Below are 21,998 nucleotides of genomic sequence, written 5' to 3' on the forward strand. Positions count from 1 at the left end.
TCAAATTTGATCACAAGTACCTTCCTTTCGGCTTTCACATGCACTTTCTTGGATACCAGCTTGTAGGAACAGTCAGTATTTTGCACCACTTCACAACCACACACTGCAGAACTTACTCTGTTGTACAGGTACTTCAATCTTATTACCATGGTAAGTTATTCTAAGGATTACAGGAGTCATGCATGCAAACCCCCACTTGTTTGGATCTGGTATGTGCATCATTTTTCAGCCACATGAGAAGCAGAAGGGAAGTGAGGAGCTTTGGAGAGGCTCTGTGCAGCTGCAGCTTGTGTAAAAGCAAAGCCTAAGGACGCAGGAAGCAGCATCAGCCACATGCAGGAGTGAGATATTTAGGAAGGCAAGGAAAGCACAGCATCACTGTTAGCACAGAAGGTCAAAGTCAAACAACAGACTCTATACTTGGAGTGGCAGAGGCAGCCATGATGAAGGAAGGCACACATATGTGGACAGAAGTTACTGTAGAATAAAGAAGTCTGCACATAAAATATACATATGGAGTGAGAAGGGGAGAGAAAAGACAACTACAGAGATCACACCTATCAATCAGTTTAACCTGTTGCTCTCAAGGCATTTAAGGTTGGTAAATCACATATTAACTGACAGGGAAGGGAACCTGGGTATCAGTGAGCCCACAGCACAAGACCAAGGAACTCAGACTGCCCCATAGCATAAAGGAGGCTCAATGCCAATTCCTGCAGGAGGAGGAGATAACCCTGGTCCCTCTGGAGCAGTGGGTGTCTGCAGAGAGCCATGGGGGACATGCACTGCCTATGCCACATAGCCCTGGCTACCAGGTATTTCCCCTCTCATCCCTCCCTGGCACAGAGACCGTATCCCTCAAGGGTGCTTTAAAGCACACAGCAACTCCAAACACCTGCCTGGTGGCTCAGGAATGGAACACAACATCCTTCAATAACAGAATTGCTGGAGGCTTCCCCAATCTTCACTGCAATTTAGTCTGATCTTCCCTAAGCAGACCAGGGCTCTGAGGCTCAGGGTGAGATCCCCAGACCATCCTCCAGCAGCAGAGGTCCCCAGGTGGTAACATCCCCTGAATCATTCAAGCAGGTCCCCCATCACCACCACAGGCTGTGACTGGAAACCCCCACTACTGCCCAAGTCCTTACTGCCTCCATTCCGGGAGAGTTCTGAGCAGCCACAAACACTAGAGCTGATCAGGCAAGGGAGTCTGCCTCCCTTCACATCCCCTCTGCAAGCACAAACCGGGGTGGAGCCTGAGCAATACGCATGAGCTCTCAGACATACATTTATTGGAGATGGGAAAAGAAAATTCCTTTCCAGCAGCCACAAGGCAAATGGCGTCAAATTTCAAACCTTCTTAGAAAAAGAGAGCACTCAAGAAGGCCCAGGGGCTGCATTCGTGCAGGAATTCTCACATCTCCCCCTCAGTTCACAGCTGGGAGCTAGAAGCCAGGCTCGTAAGATGCCTCCCTACAGACCACAAAATGGGAATACAAAAAGGAATGCCTCTGCTTTCATATGGGCTCCATCAAATTTTTCAAGCCCTGTTAACGGAATACTACATACCATAGGCCTTATACTCCTCATCAGATGCTAATATGGAGAATCTATAACCACTTAAAGTATGTTGGTCTGCACCGGTGTTTGTAACGCACCATAAGAGAGGTCTGACTGAAGCAGGGGTGACTGGGTTTAAACAAGGGAAAGGTTTCTATCTTTCTAACCTACAGAGATTTGAATGGTTGAATAAGCTGCCAAGGGAGATTATAGAGCTGTCTCTCTCCAAGGGTTCTGAGAAGCTGCTACACAAACACTGGTCAGCAGTGGTTTAGGTAGATACGATCTGGCCTCAGGGGTGGGGAAAGAGGCCATAGGACTCTTAAGTCCCATCCAAGCTATTTCTAAGGTCCCTGTGGAGGTCTTTTGTCAGTGTATACACGTCTAACAGTGCCTTGCCCTATTAAAAACCTACTTTGCTGCCCCAGTGACATATCTGAAACTAAAGCACAGAACAGCCATGTCTAACCGGCATAAAAGAGAAAACACGTGAAGCAAAATCCAAACTTCACCAGGAGGTAACACCTAAAGAACATCAGCACCTCAGGCACAGAGCTGGCCAAAAGAGTTGTACCAGCTCCTTCCCTCCTTTTGCAGCATGTGCTCTCCACAGGTATCCCACACAGCACTGCCAGGAGCATAGAAGGATGAACAGACCTCCTTTCCTTAAACCCAATCTGCAGGATTCATTTGCTTCCGATTACAAAAGACAAAGGTAGTCTGTGCAGTGCACAAAGCTGAGCTGTGTGACAGCCTTTTCTATGCTGGCTCTGCTCAAATGGTTGGTTCCTTCATACAAATTAAAGAACTAAATTCAAGATAGCAGGAGGTACTGAAGCAAAGCTGCTGCTCTATCTCCTTTGCTTCTATCATTTGCTTTTCAGAAGTCCATATTGCAGGGGCCTCCTGTTTAAAACGGATGTTTAAAAAGACATAAAAAGAAGCTCAGCTCTTGCTTTAGTTCTTAGAAAAGCAAGAAGCTTCTGGGCTTTCTTACCTCTTCCTCAACAGGGTATTAGATTGTAGTCCAGCCTTATATAAATGCTTCCTCCCTCTCCTAAATATCCCAAAATGCTTGGAAAGACGAAACATCTCTCAATTGTTCCTGCATGATATCCCATTCTGCATCGGAGCGGAGAAGCTGAAAGCACCACCTAAGGAATGACACTCACACTTTACACCTGGACTTTTTGTGGTGCTCCCACCTGCAGCCAGGCTATCGAGAAAGCATCAAGGTTTGCAGGACATAAGATTCCACATGCTCTTCATCAACCCTGGGGAGAACCTGGTGGAAAGCTGGTGAGAACTTGCGATGAACCTAACAGATCGTGTATAAATCATCTCTATCCTTAAAACCAAAGCACAGATTTCAAAACCACATTGCCTTCTTCTCAAAAGCACCACAGCCACCTCTGAGAGTGAACTGGAAGTTTAAAATAAGGCACTTGTCAAAAATACAAAGCCCAAATCAGAACACACAGTAAGAACTCCACCAGAAAGTGAGCGCACTGCACACTTCATTCATTCAGCATTTTAATGCTGGAGTGTGGAAGATTTTACTCTGGTACTGACAATGATTCAGGAAGTTCCTCTTGAGGCAACTGAACTGCTCAACTGTGATCCTTCCACAGAAGACATCCACTGTGGGAAAAATTCCCATCTGGATTTTTGTAGAAATCACTGATGTGCACGTAGATACATCTGTGCTTAAGAGGTATGCACTGGAGTATCCTGAAACACAGGTCTGCAAACCCAAACCCAATTCCCAGTGGTAAGCAAGCTCAGAAACTTTCATACATGTTTTTAAGGCACTGCAGATAGAGCAGAGTGAAAGTGTTAACTAAACTCTGAAAGTTTAATCTGCCATGGATGGCTGGATCCCAAATAACTACCTGGAAACAACCATGAGGTGGTGGCTTACAGCAGAAGTACCTCACAATAAATCAGTGACTCTTCTGCCACCATTAGCCCACAGCTTCACTATAAATAACAATGAAAAATGGTGTCTGAGAAGACACCACCAGGAACTCTCTTATCTGCTTCCTCAACTGCTCAGCCTCAGCGCACTGAAATGCTGATGTCATGGCCTTTGTGTAGCTCAAGAACAACTAAAAGCAAGAGGAGCAAAATAGGCAAGAAAACAGGAACAGAAGACCAGGGCTGAAGGGTCAGACGACACAACAGACTTAACATTCAAAAAAGAGAGACTGATGCAATAAGCAGGACATGAAGGACTTGGGAAGGGAGGCATGAGCATTACTGCCTTCCCTTCTCCCCACCACCAGAGTTAAGTGTCCATTCAAACAACAAAAACAGCATTTTGTAGGGGAAAAGGCAGGAAAATCCACTCTAAACAGCCCACAGAGAAAACACATCCATGTTTAAGCAGGAAAAAAATCCATCTCTTTGCATTTATCAGCAACATTAGCACACGAAACAAAACCTAAAGCATTTTTAACGGAAATAACATTACCTTTTGGAAGTCATCCAGCCCAATCAAGCAAACTGACCATCACCGTGAGTCCTACAAGGCTAAGCACTGAAGGAGCCCCCAGGAAAAGTAAGGAAAAGCTTCCCTTAAATTATGTTTCTATAACTGCTTTGAAGAAAGAAACCCACAGTAAATAAATTGTCATATTTTTCCCAAGCTGCTGCAAAGTGAACAGGTATTAACTGCAACTGGATGACATTGCACCTGGAAGCACACGACTGCAGCTTGGAGTAATGATGTAGTGAAATGCTGACAGCAAAGTACACACCTTGGCATTGATATATGGGTCAAAGGGGCCGTACTTTTTGAGTTCTTTGATCTCAAGAGCATTCTACAAAAAGGAAGAGGAAAAAGAAAACAAAAAATGTGATAATGAAATGGGTGAGGTAAAGCAACAAAGCAATGGGTGACTCCCAAGGGGTGGAAATGACAGAACACAGCATCTTGTTCCAGTCAAAGCTATTACCAGCAGAAGCCATTCCAGCTGCTGATTCCTGTAACTTGAACCACTGTGCATTTCATTGACAAGCCTTCAAACACAAGCAGCACAGGCTACTCAGCTGACTTTTCTCATTTAGAAAGGTTCCTACTAATCAGACATTAATGAAACATTACCTGGAAGGATTACACTACTAAAGCTTTTAATCTTTTGCAAAGGTTTGCCTTGTACCTGTTCAACTCAGAGCAGAAGAGTTTACAGTCGGGGCCCTCAGTCAGTTCTTATCAGATGGATTGCAAACAGCTAACTACACATCTCAAATCTATTTGAACAGACTGAATGCCTGCAGCTGTGCCTGAAGACATCATTAACTGCAGCCCCAAAGTGGAAACCTATCCACAGACATTAAACACCCCCCCCTTTTTTTATTCCAATAGAGGAATGGTAGTGAATAGCATTACCACTGTATCACTCATTTTGTGATGCTTCAGAAGCAACTGTTCACCCCTGGAGCAGCCCAATGCATCAAGTTAGCCACCTTAGACCAAGGAACAGAACTTAAGAAAACTTAAGCATGGCTCTCTGGTTGCCACAAAGTGTGGCTGGAAGCAGTATTAGGACTCCTAAACCCAACTCCAAAGGGAATTTTTGCTCCTCAGTGTCTGACCTTACATCAAAATTAAACAGCAAAACCCACAGTTACCAGCTGCTCATCTGGACTTTGACTGATTTCGCTAAATTTGAGCTCTGAGTATCTGACCTACCTGGGGATTAACTTCTGAACATGTTTAGCCTTGTGCTACTAAGGCAGACAAACTTCTGTTTTACTCCTCTCCTCCTGGATGAAAACCTGAGGGGTTTAGGAGTTGATTCACAGGGACATTAGACATTCCTGCCTCAGGGACAGGACAACCAAGGGCTATGGTAGCTTTAACCACCTGATTTGGATATGTTACTGCATGTCTGCCCAAACTCCCTCAGCCATAAGTGGCTCAGTAACACTGCTCAGTTGGCCTCACTCAGTAAACCAGTCCCCTATCTAAAACTCTTCAACAAGAGCAGTATTTGGGTCTTCCAGCAGTAGCTTTCCAGAAGTTCCCTACTGACAGATATCTGCTGACTTCCAAAGGGAAGTTAGATGGAGCCAGCCCCCCAACATGGACACAGCAGCCACTGTACAGAACAGCTGTCTCACACCAATCAATCCCTCTGCATCCCAGACCAAAAACCATCACCTTGACAAAGGGAAGGAATCCACCAGATTGTTTGTCTTGCCTGATTTCTTAAGATTAAGCTAGGGACTAATCTGGGGGCAAGTAGGGTTACAGTTATCTTGCAACTTACAAATTAGTTCAGTGGAGCGAGTGCTAGAGACAAGCCAGGAGAGTAGCTAAGAGAGCATGGCCAAACAAAGACTAAAAAAGCTGCTTTGATTAGTTCCCAAAGAAGGGAGCCAATGGATCTTTTGACAGAACTGAAACCTTCTCTGCTATCCAGCAACTGAAAGGAAATGCGAGTTAGTTTCAGAAGCCCAGTATGAAAGCAGGAGACCACTTCCTAGGTGCTGAGTGGTTCTCATACTTCTCTATCTCTTTATAAACATACATTGCTTACTCATTCAACCACTAACTCAGAACTGGAGGTATTGCTTTAGGCAGTGCTCTTCTTATCCCATTAGCAAGTAGGACTTTATAACCATTGCTACTCCTTTGAGAAGGGCCAGGAGTCAGCTGAAGTAGTTGGCCAGGAGTCAGCTGAAGTAGTCTCCATCCAAGGAAAGCAATTCAATAGTATATTAGAGTAAACCACACAGACCTGCTCATTCACTTTGGTATGTGAAGGTCCTTGGTGGATGAGGAGCTTCACTATGTCTGCATCTCCTTTCCAAGCAGCCAAGTGAAGAGGGTAACAGCCTTTGCAGTCGGCTACATTGGTTAGTGCGTCGTTCCGCAGCAGAACTTCCACAACATCCCTGCAAGAGAAGGAAACTTCAGCCCATAAGATACTCAGTCCTTGTTCCACAGCTTCTGCAGCAAGTGCTGCACAAAAGGTTAATCTGAACAGGAGTAGTTCAGAGATGCTCTTGAAATGTGTTTTTAAAGCATTCCTATTAAATGCTGCCCAAGGAAAATGAAACACTGCTGAGATGAGCTCAGGGAAGATCTGTGTTACCTTCATACTAATGGAGCTGAACAGGGACCAAGGTCATCCACAAGCCACTCTGGTGAAAAGTGAATTGCACCAGAACAATGAAGGCAATGCTATTCAACTTCCCAATATCTTAAGCAGCAATGAACACCACGAGATTTACCACGCTGAGGACTGGAGTTACTTAAAAATGTTATATACTTGAAAGCAAACTGTAAGTGTTGCAGGCACAGCAACACACTGGACATCAGACAGACTGCAGAGGACTGTTACTGGAGAAGCCACCTTTAACATGTTGTTATATCTTATCCAAATTTTCTATAAATAAAAGAGTGGTTGAAAACGTCAGTGCTTTGCCCAATTTTAAGAGATGTATGACCTCTTAAATGTATGTGCAGCAGGCAATGCCTCTACAGCTTCACTGCACTGATGTTCTTCACTACTTGTCCTCAAGATGGTGTAGTGCTGCACCACTGCCACATTTTTAGTGGGAACAGCATTAGAATGAATTACATTCATTAGGTGAATGAATTACACAGAAACCATAGCTTGTAAAGCACATAGCATCGGCTAAATCAAAAGCATTATAAGATGACTCACTTATGACCATTCAAAGCAGCATGGTGCAGTGGAGTGTATCCAGTACTGTCAACGCAGTTCACATTTGGCCCTCTCCAGATGCTGCAAGACAGAAAACATACAGGGAACACTTAGGCATACACCAAACGGATGGACAGCTGGCAAGGACAAGTCTGAGCAGAGTTTTCACACCAAGTTGGTTATCTGGAAGCAAACGAGGGGCTGGACAGCTGTGGTTAAGAGCAGTAATACAGAGTACAGACCGCAGAGAGCACTGCGCCAAGCAGAGGGGTTAGTGGCACAAAGCACACAACTGGTACAGGAATTCACTACTCTGTGCTTCATCAGACCATCCTGGTTTTAAATCAGGGATGTTCTCCTGCTACTAGACCTCCTTTCAGCCACACACGTGCTTACCAAAAAGCATCTTCAGAGAAACATGTGTCTATTAAATTTAACCACAAGAGACAGTAAACCATCAACCCACTTCTAATTCACACCCCTCTGAAGAACTCTGATGGGTCTGGGAAACCCTTTTCCCTCTGTGGCATGAGTCACTAGGAGTGGAAGTCCAAGACTCAGGGGTACAGGGCCTGCTCTGGGTCACCAGTGTGATTCCATGCAGACTTCTTACTGTCCAAAAATCACTTCCATCTGACAGCTGCTGCAGTCGATATGAAAGAGTAGGTGGTCTCTGAGGTTCGAGGATATTGTTCACTTCCCTCCCTTGTTCAGAAGTTGAACACCAAGGATTTAAGGATTAACCCTGTAGAGCATTAATCTTCCCTCTAACCCCTGCAAGATGTTCTATTTAAACCAGTGGAGAAACACGTGTAAGGAGCTGGCACTGCTCTTGAGCTTGCTGTTAAAGGAGTTGGGCTTCTGCTGCCACTCCTCACAGTGCTACCACCCTCTCCGAGAAAGGGCACATGAACACACATCAAGATGTTCTTACAAGCAAATTGAAACCATTCACCCCTCTGTCAACCCACCTTCCCTGTATGCTGGCCCGTGTTAATACTGTCAGGAATTATACAGGATTTATTATAAGCTTGGACAATCATGCTCATGCTAATACAGCACGTTTGCCTGCGCTGTTTTCTTTAACTAGGGGTAGAACTTACCAGCACTCTCTAATCCCCCATTTAATTGGTTTAAAATAAAGTCAACTGTTGCTCTTTATGAATTAGGCTTTTCCTGACCATTTCATTTCCTTCCCAGCATGTAACTGCTACGACTCATTGTAGGATACAAAGACAGCCCGAGCAGTAACCAGGTTTTCTAACAGTCATTAACTAGAGGACTCCCAGCCAGAAAAAACACTCCACCACAGCGTGCAGAAGCAGCAGGAAAAGCACCAAACCAACGGGAATCTCATGCAGACCAAGTGGAAATTCAGGAGTAAACCAAGCATGTTTCAGGTAGGATTCAGAAGCACACTCTGAAATGGAAACTCTCAGCCCCTCCTGAGTGACTCCTGATCCAGCAGAGCATTATAAAAGGCTTTGCAGGCCTGAGATAGACACAAGCTCCACTAGAGGAGAGGCAGCTGAGGGGAAACTTTATCCAAGAGGACAGGCAAGTGAGCCCTAAAATCCAATTTGCAACAGATGAGGCTGCTTATCCAGCTGCATTCCCATACAACACCACTCACTTCAGAAGCAAACAGCAAATCAACACATGCATGCAATGCATTTCAACTGCTACTAACATCATTTGCAGGATGATGGCTTCAACTACATGCAGAAGACATGCACCAAAAAACCAAAACTGAGTCCAGGAGGAGCCCTGCCCCATCCAGCAGCAACAGTCCTGAGGTATGAAGGGGATCTGAGTAATTCTCAGGCTCTGGTTTATTCTTGGCAGTGGGTTCACGCAGTGTGGTTGCTCAAATAATTTATTGCTGGATTTAAAGTGATTAATGGTTAAAACTAGTGCCAGAAAGACTTGCGTGTAGTCTGGAGCAGTTCTAAATGCTGCACCTGCACATTCGCTTGCACAGGCTGCTAACCTGAGACCAAAGCCAGCGTTCAGTGGTTTCACATCCTGAACAGAGCTGTGTTTTGATGCTGAGCTCAAAAAGCTTCAGGGTGCACGTATGAAAAACCAGCAGCATTTAATACAAGTATTTCTTTCAGCTGAAGTTACGAAGGGAAACCCAAGTTAGTGGTGCAATGGGCATAAACCAAGTCATTTGCTCTGGCAGCAGGGCTGGGCACTGGAACAGGGTATCTGTCCCCATCAGAGGCTCTCTGTGGGAAAACACAATTCCATAAGGAACACGCTTCCATAAACTTCCTGAAAACCTTTCAGGTTAATGCTTTAGAGTAAAAGCAAAGTTCACTCAAGGCACTTGGAGGAGAGAAACTGGAGCCCGGCATGGAAGTGGGTCCACAGCAAGCGCCGGGCACTGCACTGCGGAAACCAAGGGGCAGGATTTTAGGATATTAACTAAAACATAACAATGTGCCGTGTCCTTCCCTCCCCTCTGCCCTTTTAGTCTTGCAAATAAAGGAAGCTTTTATCAAAGAAAGGTCAAATGACCCAGAAGTTCAGACTGAACGGATCCAAGGAGAGAACTATTTATATTTAGATGAGGGCTGCACTGAAGCATGTCAGTCTCTTCCCTCCTCTTCCTCCCCAGTTCTGCCAGGAAGGCCACAGCCTCCTGAGTTAACAGAAACCAAAGCTTCCATCCCAATTTTATTTATGCAATGCACAGCATTAAAGTGACAGACTAGGAAGGTCCCAACTTAGATCTAACCACCGGAAAATAACTCTGCTATGGTCTGCAGAAACTAGGAGTTGGAAAAACACTGGAATGTCCCTTGTGAAAGACCCCGCAGGTCCCTCAGAGCACAGTTTGCAGTGCCTGGTGCATTTGATTTGAATGACATCTCTGTAGGAACTGTGGCAGAGCTACTGGAAACAAAGCCCAGGCTCTAATCTAAGCTATTATTAAGAAAACCCCCTCAGATCACTCTGGGGAGGAGGTGAGAACTCTGGGATTCAAACAACATTTTTGGAAGCGAGGAGTTTGCCAGGTGTTTTCAGGCCAGACAAGGAAATTCAGGTTTAAGTCAACAGGAACGACTCAGCGAGACTTTGAGATGTCAGGCTCACAGGTACGTGAAGCCCTGTTCATCCAACCCCAGTCTGGGAGCTCTTATGGGAACAGTGTGCAACACAAACCAGACTGGGTTGGGCTGGAAAGGACCTTAAAAACCTCATCCAGCTCCAACCCCTGCCACAGGCAGGGACCCCTTCCATAGAGCAGCTTGCTCCAAGCCCCTGTGTCCAACCTGGCCTTGAACACTGCCAGGGATGGGGCAGCCACAGCTTCTCTGGGCACCCTGTGCCAGCGCCTCAGCACCCTCACAGGGAAGAGCTTCTGCCTTAGATCCAACCTGAATCTCCCTTGTTTAAGCCCATCACCTCCTGTCCTATCGCTACAGGCCCTGATGAAGAGTCTCAGTGTGAGCACGTTTCACAACAGAGAGAACAATAAAAATACTACATTAAGAATCAAGCAAGCTGCTTTTATGGAGACACAGAAATCCTGCAGGGAAATGAGGCATCTGCAGCAGCTGGGCAGGCTCCATCCCCTTTAGAGGGGTTTCTCCTTCAAGCCACTAACCTCCTGCTAAGGCACAGATGCTCACATCAAGGCCAGGGGCTGCATCTCCACCTAGAATATATTATCTCCAATGGCTTGCAGATGAGAAATTAAATGAGAAAGAGATGAGCAGTTATTTATGGTGCTGTGAGATCATGCAGTGGCAAAGCCTGAATCAGTTCATGTTAACAATACCTACTTACAGACCTGCTGCCCTGATTTTACAAAGCAGAGGGGAAGTAATTCAGAACAGGGCACTATGAACTCTGCCTTCAGCAAGAATAGACAAGACAGAACAAAATGCCAGGAAATCCTAACACCAGATCACTGTGTGATATTCATCAAGCCTAGCAAGCCAGGGCATAGATGGTGACTCTGGAATCACAAGGGCTTTACTCCCCGCTGTGCTACATAGCCCTGGGGAAAGCCCTACTTCCAGACCTCAGTTTTCCCATCTATAAAATGGAAATACAGAACTGAGAGAAGCCGAGTACAAAGCCAAGTACTATCTATGTACAGTGTGATTTTGGGGCTGTTTGTGATTAAACAGAACAACAGATCCCAGAAGAATGCTGTAAATACAAGTCTCCAATAAAGCTCAAGGAAGGGCTGAAGCCAATTCCACTGCCACCCCTTCACATCAAGGGGGGGGGGGGGTTACATTAGCAGTCTGTTATGAAAGCCTGGATGATTACCTGGATTTCATCTCCCTTTTGCTCCACCACAGCAGTATTCTAACCATGTCCATCATGTATCTGTTTGAGGCAACTGAGACAGAACATTAAGGATGTAAGAAAAGCTCTGAAAATCACAAAATCTGCTCCGTTTAAGCTAATTCTCCTCTCAGCTTTCTCTTGCTCCATGATTCAGCAAGTGCTGGAGCTTTTTAAATAAAGCTTCCTGTTTGTAAAAACTGCTGAATAAAGCACATTGCTTTAGGTCACGATAAACCCCAGCATTTCCTTTAAACAAGACCATATTTGTCCTCTTGCTTTTCCACTTATTTCTTCCTGACTATAGTAACTTTACTCACAGAATCGTCTGAAGCAGTGGGTTAGAGCAAAGGCCAAGCCACTGGAAGAACAACTCAGTGCTTTCAAGTCAAATGATGAGTCTTTAAAGCTGATTTAGTCTCACTTGCATGGATTACAGAAGCACGCCAAGACCTCAGGGACCAGTACTCTTACCTGTGCAGAGCAGACAGCAGAGGCCACTGCTACCCACTGTATTTACATACCCAACACTAAAGACAAAAAGCACAAAACGAGTGCCATCCCTGGTTCAGATACCAGAAGCCAGGATACGTGAGTGGCTTGGCCCAGGGTCACAAAGGAAGTTAAAAGTAGCTGAGAACTTGACCCCGATGTTTGTAGGCTTAGTTCAATGCCTTAGAGACAAAGTGTCATAGGGGCAGCGGAGGCTGGAGGCAGATTAACTCCTAGTCCATTGCTTGGAGGACATCACAAGTCAATACACACATCTCAGCTATTAATATCCATACAACTGTTAGATCCCTGCAAGGAACACAACCCCCTTTTGGTATTTCTTGCTTATAGACTGGTAATGCAAACAACTCACATGCTTTGTGCAAGGCTTTAGATTCACAAAGTGTGCTTAATTCTTCTGCAGAGGGAGAAAAGGAGCACTACACCCATCTCACTGATGGGAAGGGGTTTGGTGTATGAAGTAGGGCTCACAATGGAGCTGTGACCCCTCTTCTTGCATGCCTCAACCACAAGATAATAAAACAGCCTTTCCAAAAATAAACTGCTGATGCAAGGCTGGAGCAGATTAAAGCAGAGGATTCCTGGGGCAGGGGAGAACGTGGCTACATCCCAAGCAGCACTTTCTCAGCCCCTTTTGGCAGGCTTCAGGAAAGAGCATGGAGAGCAACCCGGTTAGATTCCAGCTAGCGGAGAGGCTGCAAGGGAAGCTGAAGTGGTCATAAATGATACATGGCTTCTACACTCAAATTTTGTCCAAGACTTTCCTTTGCTATACATATAAAATAAAAGCAGTCAGTTGGGATGACTGCTCCCACCCAAACCCCTTGGCTGCCCCCTTCCTATATGCTTGCCCTCACCATCATCCTCTTATGCCTTTCACATCCTCCTTTCCTCTCTGTTCAGCCCATTCCTTTCAAACACAAGTGTTTCCCACACAACAAACCACAGAACATACAATCTGTGCATCTGCCTGGTCTGTTCTGCTCAGGCCTGAAGAGCTCAAAGAGCACCTAAGCTCAACAGAAGCTTCATTCCGACCGCCGCTTCCAGCTCCTTGTAGAACTGACCACAGAGAAGTCCTTTCTGCCTTTGTTAGTGTTTTCCTCTAACTGCAGCTCTAAAAGCACAACATTGAAGAGTTTGGCATTGCCATTATCAGTCAGAAAACCAAACTCAGACGTACTATAGAAAATGTGGGTGGTCATTTAATACGGAGGCTAATGATATAATACTCTGCAGGGAATGCAGGCATGTTAAATGCATGCAGAAGTCTCACTTCACATTCCAGTCCTAGGCAGGAAGCATTCCCTGTATATAAAATTCTCTAACATTGCTGCCTCCATTTTGCTTTTGGAAAAATACAGTTATTCACATTTAGCACTTCAAATACGATGATGTTGCCAAGCATTTTACAACCACAGGCATTAGGTTCTGTGCATCACCTGATGCAGAAGAGCGCTGTCAAGAGCCATGGGGCCAAAGGGGAGAGGTACAGGTTGGTTTGGTTTGATTTGTTGTTGGAGTTCAGTTGTTGGGTTTGATTTTTCTCTCTCTTTTTTGCAATAATTCAGAGCAAAGTTTTCTTCTTGACTGACAAGGCTAAAATGCAGCTTCAGAGACTTAAATGAAAGGGAAGAAGCTGAACAATCTGAGCTAATACATGTGCTTCTCAAGTGCCTCTAGAGACTTGGCAAAAACACATGCAAGAACAACTGTCAGCAAGGATGTATCTATCCCATAGATCACACAGCCCACAAGGCCTCAGAAGAGCTGAAGCTCTCAACCAGCTTTTCACACTGAAAGGAGCAGGGAAGTTAGAGCAATGTATTGCTAAAGCTATCAGGGGAAGACTGGAAAGATCCTTCACGCAAACAGTAAGTTATCTGGACAGATCTTGATGGCAAAATGAATACAGAGCTTGAATGATTAGGGGTAAATGAAAGAGCACATCTGGATTTACAGGTCAAAAGGTGCAATGCTGAGTAATGTCACTGTAAGCTGCCTACGAGGTGTTTCTGCTTACGTTTCCTGCTGCTGGAATTCACCATGTCCTCACTGCTGTGCTTAAAAGTCTGAAATTAGAGGAAATGGGAGACCACTAACCCCACATACAAGAGTTAACACAGTGCAGAGTACAGCACAGCCCTGCTGTTACAGCACCAGCACGGAGTTACACGCCGCTTTATACTTCTCCTTCCGGAGAGAGCCTGTGGTATGTGAAAAATCACCACTGAGATGCTGTTAGTTCCGGGCTGCAAAGCAGCAGTTTCCCGGGCAATGAACACACAACAGCAGGAAAGCAACACCTACAAGGAAAGAGCACTGGGATCACAAACATCTGTGCAACGCATCCAGTTTTCAAACATGAAAAGAACAAAACCACCAGAGCAGACAGATTGATCCTCCTGGGATTTGGACACACCATTCCAGGAAATGGATACTTGAGACACAGGGCATAGGTTCAAGTCAAAGGTAAGGGGCACATGCATTAACCGTGCAGCCACTTGAACTGCTGAACCGAGACACAGACGACTGGTGAGCATCACTCCTGAACTGACAGAACATACTGCAACAGGAGCAGCACGGACCCAGCTCTGCAGGCAAGACACTGTCCATGTGGGATAACTCAAGTTACCAGCTGAAGTCTCCATCTCACAGCTATGGAGACAGTGATCAATGTTGTGTCAGCACTGCACAAAGCTGTTTTCAGGGATTCACAAGGCAGTGATACGAGATCTCACTGTCTCTGTTCTTCCACACTGTCAAAACACACCTTCTTTCCTCACAGCTTGCACCAGCCAGAGCTGAGTCAGGCACTCCATCTATCAAGGAACGACAACTGCGTTTCCAAGTAGAGCAAACAGGTAAAGACATGCAGAATGCACACTGCAACGCTAACTCAGTGCCTGCTGGAGGTGCTTTTCCCACTCTAATTGCAGGCAGCTCTTTCCAGAAAACTCCTTTCAAGCACATGAAAAACAAGAGTTTCCCAGTGCTTGTATTGCTTTGCATAGATACCTAACAAATCCTGACAGCTAAACTCAGTGGAAGCCTGCTGATAGCATTATGCTGCAGCATTAACCGTTCTCCTTCAACAGGTAGTGTCCTCACCTAAGAGCAACTTCATATTTAGGACATGTTCATAGGGAGAATTTATTTTGTAGCTGCTTTCGTGTATCAAGGAAGTTTTATGGGAGTAATAACTGTTTTCAACAGCTGTATCCACAAAACTCCCTGTAATTCTCATGTCTAGGTCTGTTTGCATACAACACCTCTGCATGGCAGGGGGCGCATACATCTCATCTAGTAGCTGCAGTATCAACGTGCACTTCCCAGTGGACTTTGTTCCAATGATTTTAGATCAAGTTTAGATCAGGATCTTAGTGAAGAAGTATTTGACAGCTTCAGCTTTAAGCAAATCTTAACTACACATGTGCAACTTTTAATGAAAACCAGCACCTAAACTTTCCTGGCACCCCAGTTTTGAAGAGGGACAGTTAAGTAAGAGTGAGACTAAAACTTCATCATCACATCAAACATGATTCATGGTTAGCTACAGAAGCCAAGGAGAGCAGGAGAGCAAATCTCCCGGCTCAGCTGGTTCTCTGGTAGGAAAGAGCAGGGCTGGAAGGAGAAGCCACAGCACAGATCTGTAATGTTACAGTCAAAGTAAAATTGAGGTGAGCTTTCAATAGTGACTTTTTGAACTCCTACAAGCCCCTGGGTTCCTTTCCTTTCAGAAGGTTGGCCAAAAGAAGTAGGTCTGGGACATGAGAAAGCACATCACTTCCTCCACCCAGCTCCCAACAGTGAAATGCAGCGCTGAAGTTTCCCAAGAGAGGAGAATCTATGTGTTTGGAAGGGGTGATGGTGGGAGTATGTCTTTGACAAACACAACAGTGGAAACAAACCACCTCCACATGCACCCACCAGGAACGACAGCATCGGGGTGGTCATGAGTCCTCAAGGAGCATGGACATTGCATTCCAAACACATATGGAGCATTCATCTGCACTGAGGCTGTAACAGGATTTTGGCCACTGCCCCACTTGGTTCTTTCCCCTTTACTCTCCAGAGACCACTTCAGTGGTTGCACAAGCAAGAAGGTCTTTGTGCTCCTATTCAACTGATATCTGCACCCCAAACCACTACACACATCCTACCCATCAACTTGCTAACAGCACCCAACATCTTGGAGGGGAGCCTTAAAAGTATTTTCTGCCCTCCCCCCCAATATTCTCCTGGGTTTCTTTTCCTCCAAGTAAAACAAGTGACTTGTCAATGCCCACCACCACACTGAAATCCCACTTCACATCTAACTCACTGCAGAAGATGCTATTTTCAATGCAGAAGGGCAAAGGCACATGCTTCCACTTGTGGGAATTACAGGGCTATTGATTTACATAGAAGGCTAACATCACATTTAAGGCTCACATTCCCCGTAGTACTTTCCACACTACTACTAACATGTTAAACTGTGAGACCAAATATACAAGACAGACATTAAAAGACTTAATCCTCTTACGCTAAACGAAATACACAAGGAAGTAATGTGTTAATACCTGCAAGACAAAGCTGACGGTGAGTGCAACTGAAAAAGCAGCTACCGGGGACACTTGATGCCATGTAAAGTCTGAGCAGCAAGACAAACCTTTGGCCATTTCACCTTCCCTTCCTTCCACAGCATCAGGACCAGAATGAGAAGTTTCAGGCCATTCTGTCTTGAAAGCCTCAGAGCTTATTTGTTAGCACTTAGCAATTATTTGGCAACATCAACTTTGCATGTGTGCAGCACAAGAGTTAGAGCTGAACATTGAGAGAACAAAGCCAAACCCCTTCCCTACATCCCACCAGGTAAAGTAGAGCCAAAGACAGGCTAACAAGGTGAAAAACGTCACAGGATCAGGAGTTCAAGTACATGATGGGGATGGACGGGAAAAAGCAGGGACCTTAATAAGAGCAGGACATGTGAAAACAACCCAGCTGACACTGCACAACACCAAGACCCCATTCCAGAGCTGCTGGAGCTCAGGCTATCAGAGACTTGCTCTCAAGATACCCAGGAGTGAAGGCAGAGCTACTGATAAGGGGTTTGGGTGAAAATGCTCAGCTTCAGTCCACTCGCTGTCACACAGCAGCAGTAAGACTGTGCCTGGCCCTCTGCACAGTACAAGACCAAGTTCCCAGCCCTCAAATGCTTCCACTTTGCCAGCTCATTTTCAGTGTGAAGCAACAGTTGTGAACAAAGATTGCTGACAGCTCCAGACTCATTGCCCAACACGAACACTTCAGCCAGTGTAAGGTTAGCAGCATATTGTGCAAAAGCCAGCATTTCAGCCAGCGGAGCAACACCATGCAGCAACTGATCCTCTAATGGCCAAACTGTTCTTTCTCTTTATGAACAGAGAAGAACCACTGGCTCTTCAGATACAGTGAGTAGTGAAGAGCAGGCAGCAGGAAACCTGAATGAGTTTTCAAAGTGACAGCAACCCCATGAAGGACCAGATCAGGACTCATAAGAGGCAACAGATAAGCTCATTTCTCTCTCTCAGAACCAGTCTACCACCTCCCACTCCTCATTTCAGGAGGTTGTTTCAGGTTGGCACAAGAACTATGACAACCACGCATTTAACCTCTGGGCTTGCAGGCTCACGCTATAAAGGAACAAGACACAGTTAGCATTGCTAATAGAAAAGCATCCATCCAAACTAAAATTCCCCACTAGGAAGAGGGCAGCCCTAGCCTCACAGATAGCTCCTGGCAGTGGAAATGCATTTCTTTAATGTCTGGTGGGGGGTGACAGTGGGCTCTGTCACCTGCATTATGAAATGAGAGGCAGAAAGGAAGGGTCAGGCGTGTGTGTTATGTTACTTCAAAGAATCCCTCCAAGCAGGAGGCAAAATAAATAGCTGCAGGAGAGGAAAAAACCCGGTCTGGTTTGAGTGCATATGCTGTCCTTTATTCTTAACAGCATTACAGACACTCAACTCTGCAATCTGCTCCCATTACGGGAGCATTTCCAGCTGATTACATGCAATGGAGCAGAGTTCACATACAACACAGGCTCTACATGCTGGCATTGACTACAGGGGCCAGATCTGAACAAAGCTGTTCTGAAAGAAGTGCAAAAAGCTTCAGTCATCAAGGCAGGGAAAGCCAACCAGTGTCCTCCATGGGAGAGCAGCCAGAGCTCTGGTTTCTGATGTGTACAGTGTCAGGAGCACCCCATTCTCCAAGCATGTCCAAGGGCAGCCTGTTCCCAGGGGAAGAGAAGGGATAACAGGAAGGTAACATCAAAAAGGCATCAGCCACAGGTCCCTCATGTTTTCATGTCACTTAGCTCAACTGAAGGCAAAACTCAGAAGAGATGAGGAGATTTCAGAAGGAAAGAGAAGGAAAATGCCCACTGGAGTCATTTAAAAAGAGAGTTTGAATTTAGCTTCTAACACATGTAACTGAAAGCAGAACGCAGTCTCTACTGCTACCTTAATAACAGCATTCTCAAAATAGAGTGCCTGTATGTAGCAGGGAGCAAACCCTGAGCACGCAGCACACAGATGTGGGATTTTTATATGAACCCCTGAAGTCCAAAAAGCTGTCTTGGTCAGGAAACTGAGCTCTAAGAAAGTATAGAGATCTGCTCACAAAATGCCCACAGAGCTCTTAAGGATGTTTACTGAATACCAGGCTTGTGGTGTGTTCTTCCTTTGCATCTGACTAGATGGGATTTGGAGGAATAGGAGCAAAAAGCAAGCAGAACATTCTTGCAGAAACTCAATAAACTGAGCAGCATTATGAAGGTCAGATACAAGAGCCTGGAACTGACAATTTCATGGAATTGCAAACTGGAACCAGCAGTGCTGCTACCATAAGCGTTCCTCACTCTTCATTTGAAGCTGAGCTCTGCTGTTGCCACAGTAATGGAGAAGATGCAACTAAGTGGAAGAAAATGCAGTATTAACAGGTAAACAATCAGACACAGAGACAATTAGCAGGACACATCTAGCTGGGTTGTGCTGAAGCACAATTCCTTAGAAAGGTACAAGACCTTCCCATCGCCTTCCCTCCATCCAGAGCTTCCGGAGAAACAGCAGCAAGCTGCCTGGGCAACCACAAATTCCTAATCAAAACCCCACCAAGCTGCAGCTGGCAACAGTGGATTTTCCCTCCCCCTTTTCTCCTTTGTGAGATGATTTAACAAGCTACAGCATCCCAAGAGACATGACAACCAACCAGCTTGAACTGTACGCGTCCATCTGCGCTGTTCCCTTCTGACAGACACACAAAAGGTCTGAGTTTGGAGTAAAAGTGTTGCCACAAGCAAGTTGTGCAGAAAACCATTGTGGCAGGGTGCACTTCATTCCCATGGCCTGTCATTATTCCTGTATGGGGGAAACTGATGCACCAATTACGTGTTTTGGGATGGGAGATACGTGTCACTCTCTGCTAGCTGTCTACTCTGCAGGACAGCTACATGTCCATTGTCAGATGAAAACAACAGGATCAGAACAAGTCAAAGTTCCTATTTTTTTCTCCTAGCACCCAGAGTGATTTGATCCAACATGATCTCAGTGGGAATTTGGGAACCTTGCACCTGGAAGCATAAAGGAAAGGTGGTTAAGTCTTAGATATATCCTACACAGAGAAACTAAATACACCTCCATGTTTTCCACCATCTCTCAGTGCCAAACAGACCTGTCCTCTCCTCACTCTGGCCCACGAGAGCCAAGCTCAGATGCTCCACTTGGCCACCGTGCCCTCCAGCCCAGGCAAAGCCATCTCCACCCCAAGCCATCATGGAACTACATCAACCCACTCACTCCCACAGCAAGCCAGCTCTTCCTTTTCAGCAAGGTTGCTGCCTAGAACTGATGCCCAAAACACTGAACAGCGATGCTTGTGTCTGACCTGGCATAGATGAGAAACAGGGAAATGGGCCAAATAAAGCAGAGCCAGAGAAACAAAGATCCAGGGACTGAATCAGCTCTTCCCTCCATCAATTAAAAAGCAAATGCAATTATTTTGTATCAATAACTGCAGCTGGAGTGCACTTTTGCCTTAGGGAGACTGAAAGAAATGAGAATATACTATTTCCCTTGTGACATTGCAAAGATGAGCGACATGAAGGCTTTGAATTTACACTGGCATTGAAGTGCTTAATTGTTGAGACAGATGGGGAGTGCACATGCAGGGAGAGACCCCACATGCCTTCAGCAGGGACCCACAGGGTGCCAATCCTTGTACATCAAGACAACGTTCAGCTTCAGTAAAAAGGAAATTAGTTGCTCTGATACTGAAGACCAAATGCAGTGGGATGGGAGAAGAGGCCCTCAAGGAACAAAACATGGGACTGGAGAATTAAGAGCCACGACAAAGCTTCCACTTAAGCATTTGGAGCAGACTTTGCCCTTCAACACAACCCACATCAGCAGCAGAGCTGTTTCACCCACACAGCTCAATTTGAGCATGCATCAAATCCCAGTGCTCTGGCATAATCAGAAGGTCCCTGAAGGCTAAAGAAAGACAGGGCCAAGCAAGAGATTAACTGGCAACAATGAGGGAAACAAACATGCCACTGCTCTGACTCCAGATGAAATTCTTTCTTGATGAGCTTTTTAATTGGATGCTCAAAGAGCAAGTAACAAGAAAACAAGAGAGCAAAGACAGTAAGGGTAAGAAGGGAAACAGAAAAGTGACCCTGCAGTGGCTTGGATGGGAACATTATAAGGACACACCTCACCCATCGCATTCAAAGAGCACTGTGATAAGCTCCTGCTCCCTCTTGGTATGTATGCATCAAGCAAACATAGAAAGCATCAACTTAAGACAAGAGTTCTTAAGAAGGCTTAAAGAAAAGTTGGATGGACATGAAAAAGGATGTCCTTTTCCTCCAGAAGCATCTGTGAAACCCAGCCTGTTAAAAACCAGGCACAAGAGTGAATGGCCGAGGCAGGAAGTTATTCCCAAATCCTGAGATAGCTCCTATAGAGTTGTCATTACTTGTCTACGCTATGCAGAACAGAGATAAGGGCTGAGCTGAAAGCCAGGAGTGGATAAGTGAGCCAGCAAAATGATACGTATTAAATGCTAACTAAGGTCCTTTCCCTGCTAACTGCCTCGAAAGAGCTGTGGGGAAAGCTAGAAGGGCAGGGAGCTCCTCAGAGAGCTGACAGGCACCTGTGGAAATCACCACCAGTAAACGGAATAAATACTGGATCAGGCAGCAAAGAGAGCTCTTTCCCACACATTTCACTGGGAACCTTTAAGCTTCCAGCTTTTATCCACCTGCCACATTTGATTTCACCCAAGATGACAAACCAAAATGGATTTTCTTTGGGGAACATACAAAACATGAAATAATGTGTTCCAAACCCCTTAAAACACTTCTGCCTACTTATTTGAAAGCATTTAAAAACAGTTCTGGGCTTCTCTTTCTGCTGATAAATACAGTTCTCCCAGCCAGGAGCTGCTTTTAGTGGCAGAGCCTTTCCCAGCCTACCATTTTTAACACACAGGAGGAATCTCGATATGCAAGTCAGGCTCCTAAATTATAAACTTATGCAGGGATAAAACTCTCCATTACTTCAAACAGTTTCAGGGTCATTGCAACTCTATCCCAGCAAAGAACTGTATCTCAGCTGTGACAACTCAGACCCATAGAACTACCAAGACCCTAAAGCATTTCAGATGGCTTCAAGTGCTTACCTACCAACAGTGACAGCTTTTGAGATGGAAAGCACAAAGTCCTTTTTGCAGCTCTCCATAGCTGCCTTGGAGCTGCACTGAAGACCATTAAATTATGCCCAACTTTCCTGAGGAATTTAACAGAAAAAGCGTAAGTGAAGCATGAGTGAGTTGTAGAGAAACCAAGAATCTTCATTATGAAGCTTGTACTTAGAACTACAGCATCTCTGGGCTCTCTTCTCTAGGTCTGGCAGG

At 45.4% G+C, this 21,998-nt stretch overlaps 1 protein-coding gene across 9 annotated transcripts in view; it reads right to left on the reverse strand.

Moving 5' to 3' along the window:
• The window catches only part of ANKS1A (ankyrin repeat and sterile alpha motif domain containing 1A), a 126,233-nt gene that overhangs the window by 90,168 nt on the left and 14,067 nt on the right, over nt 1–21,998 (reverse strand). For 7 of the 9 annotated variants that reach the window (XM_057404181.1, XM_057404239.1, XM_057404212.1 and 4 more), the window contains exons 2-4: nt 7,239–7,319; nt 6,306–6,462; nt 4,320–4,382 (exon numbers count right to left, since the gene is read on the reverse strand). In XM_057404181.1, the coding sequence (XP_057260164.1) occupies nt 4,320–4,382; nt 6,306–6,462; nt 7,239–7,319 (301 nt within the window). The remainder of the gene's footprint in view (nt 1–4,319; nt 4,383–6,305; nt 6,463–7,238; nt 7,320–21,998) is intronic. The other 2 variants (XM_057404257.1, XM_057404247.1) reach the window with 1 other exon arrangement.

Source organism: Pezoporus wallicus, unplaced genomic scaffold (genome assembly GCF_028554395.1).
Source record: "Pezoporus wallicus isolate ANWC-B61680 ecotype Strahan unplaced genomic scaffold, APGP_CSIRO_Pwel_v1 contig_5863, whole genome shotgun sequence".
In the NCBI taxonomy this organism is placed as follows: domain Eukaryota; kingdom Metazoa; phylum Chordata; class Aves; order Psittaciformes; family Psittacidae; genus Pezoporus; species Pezoporus wallicus.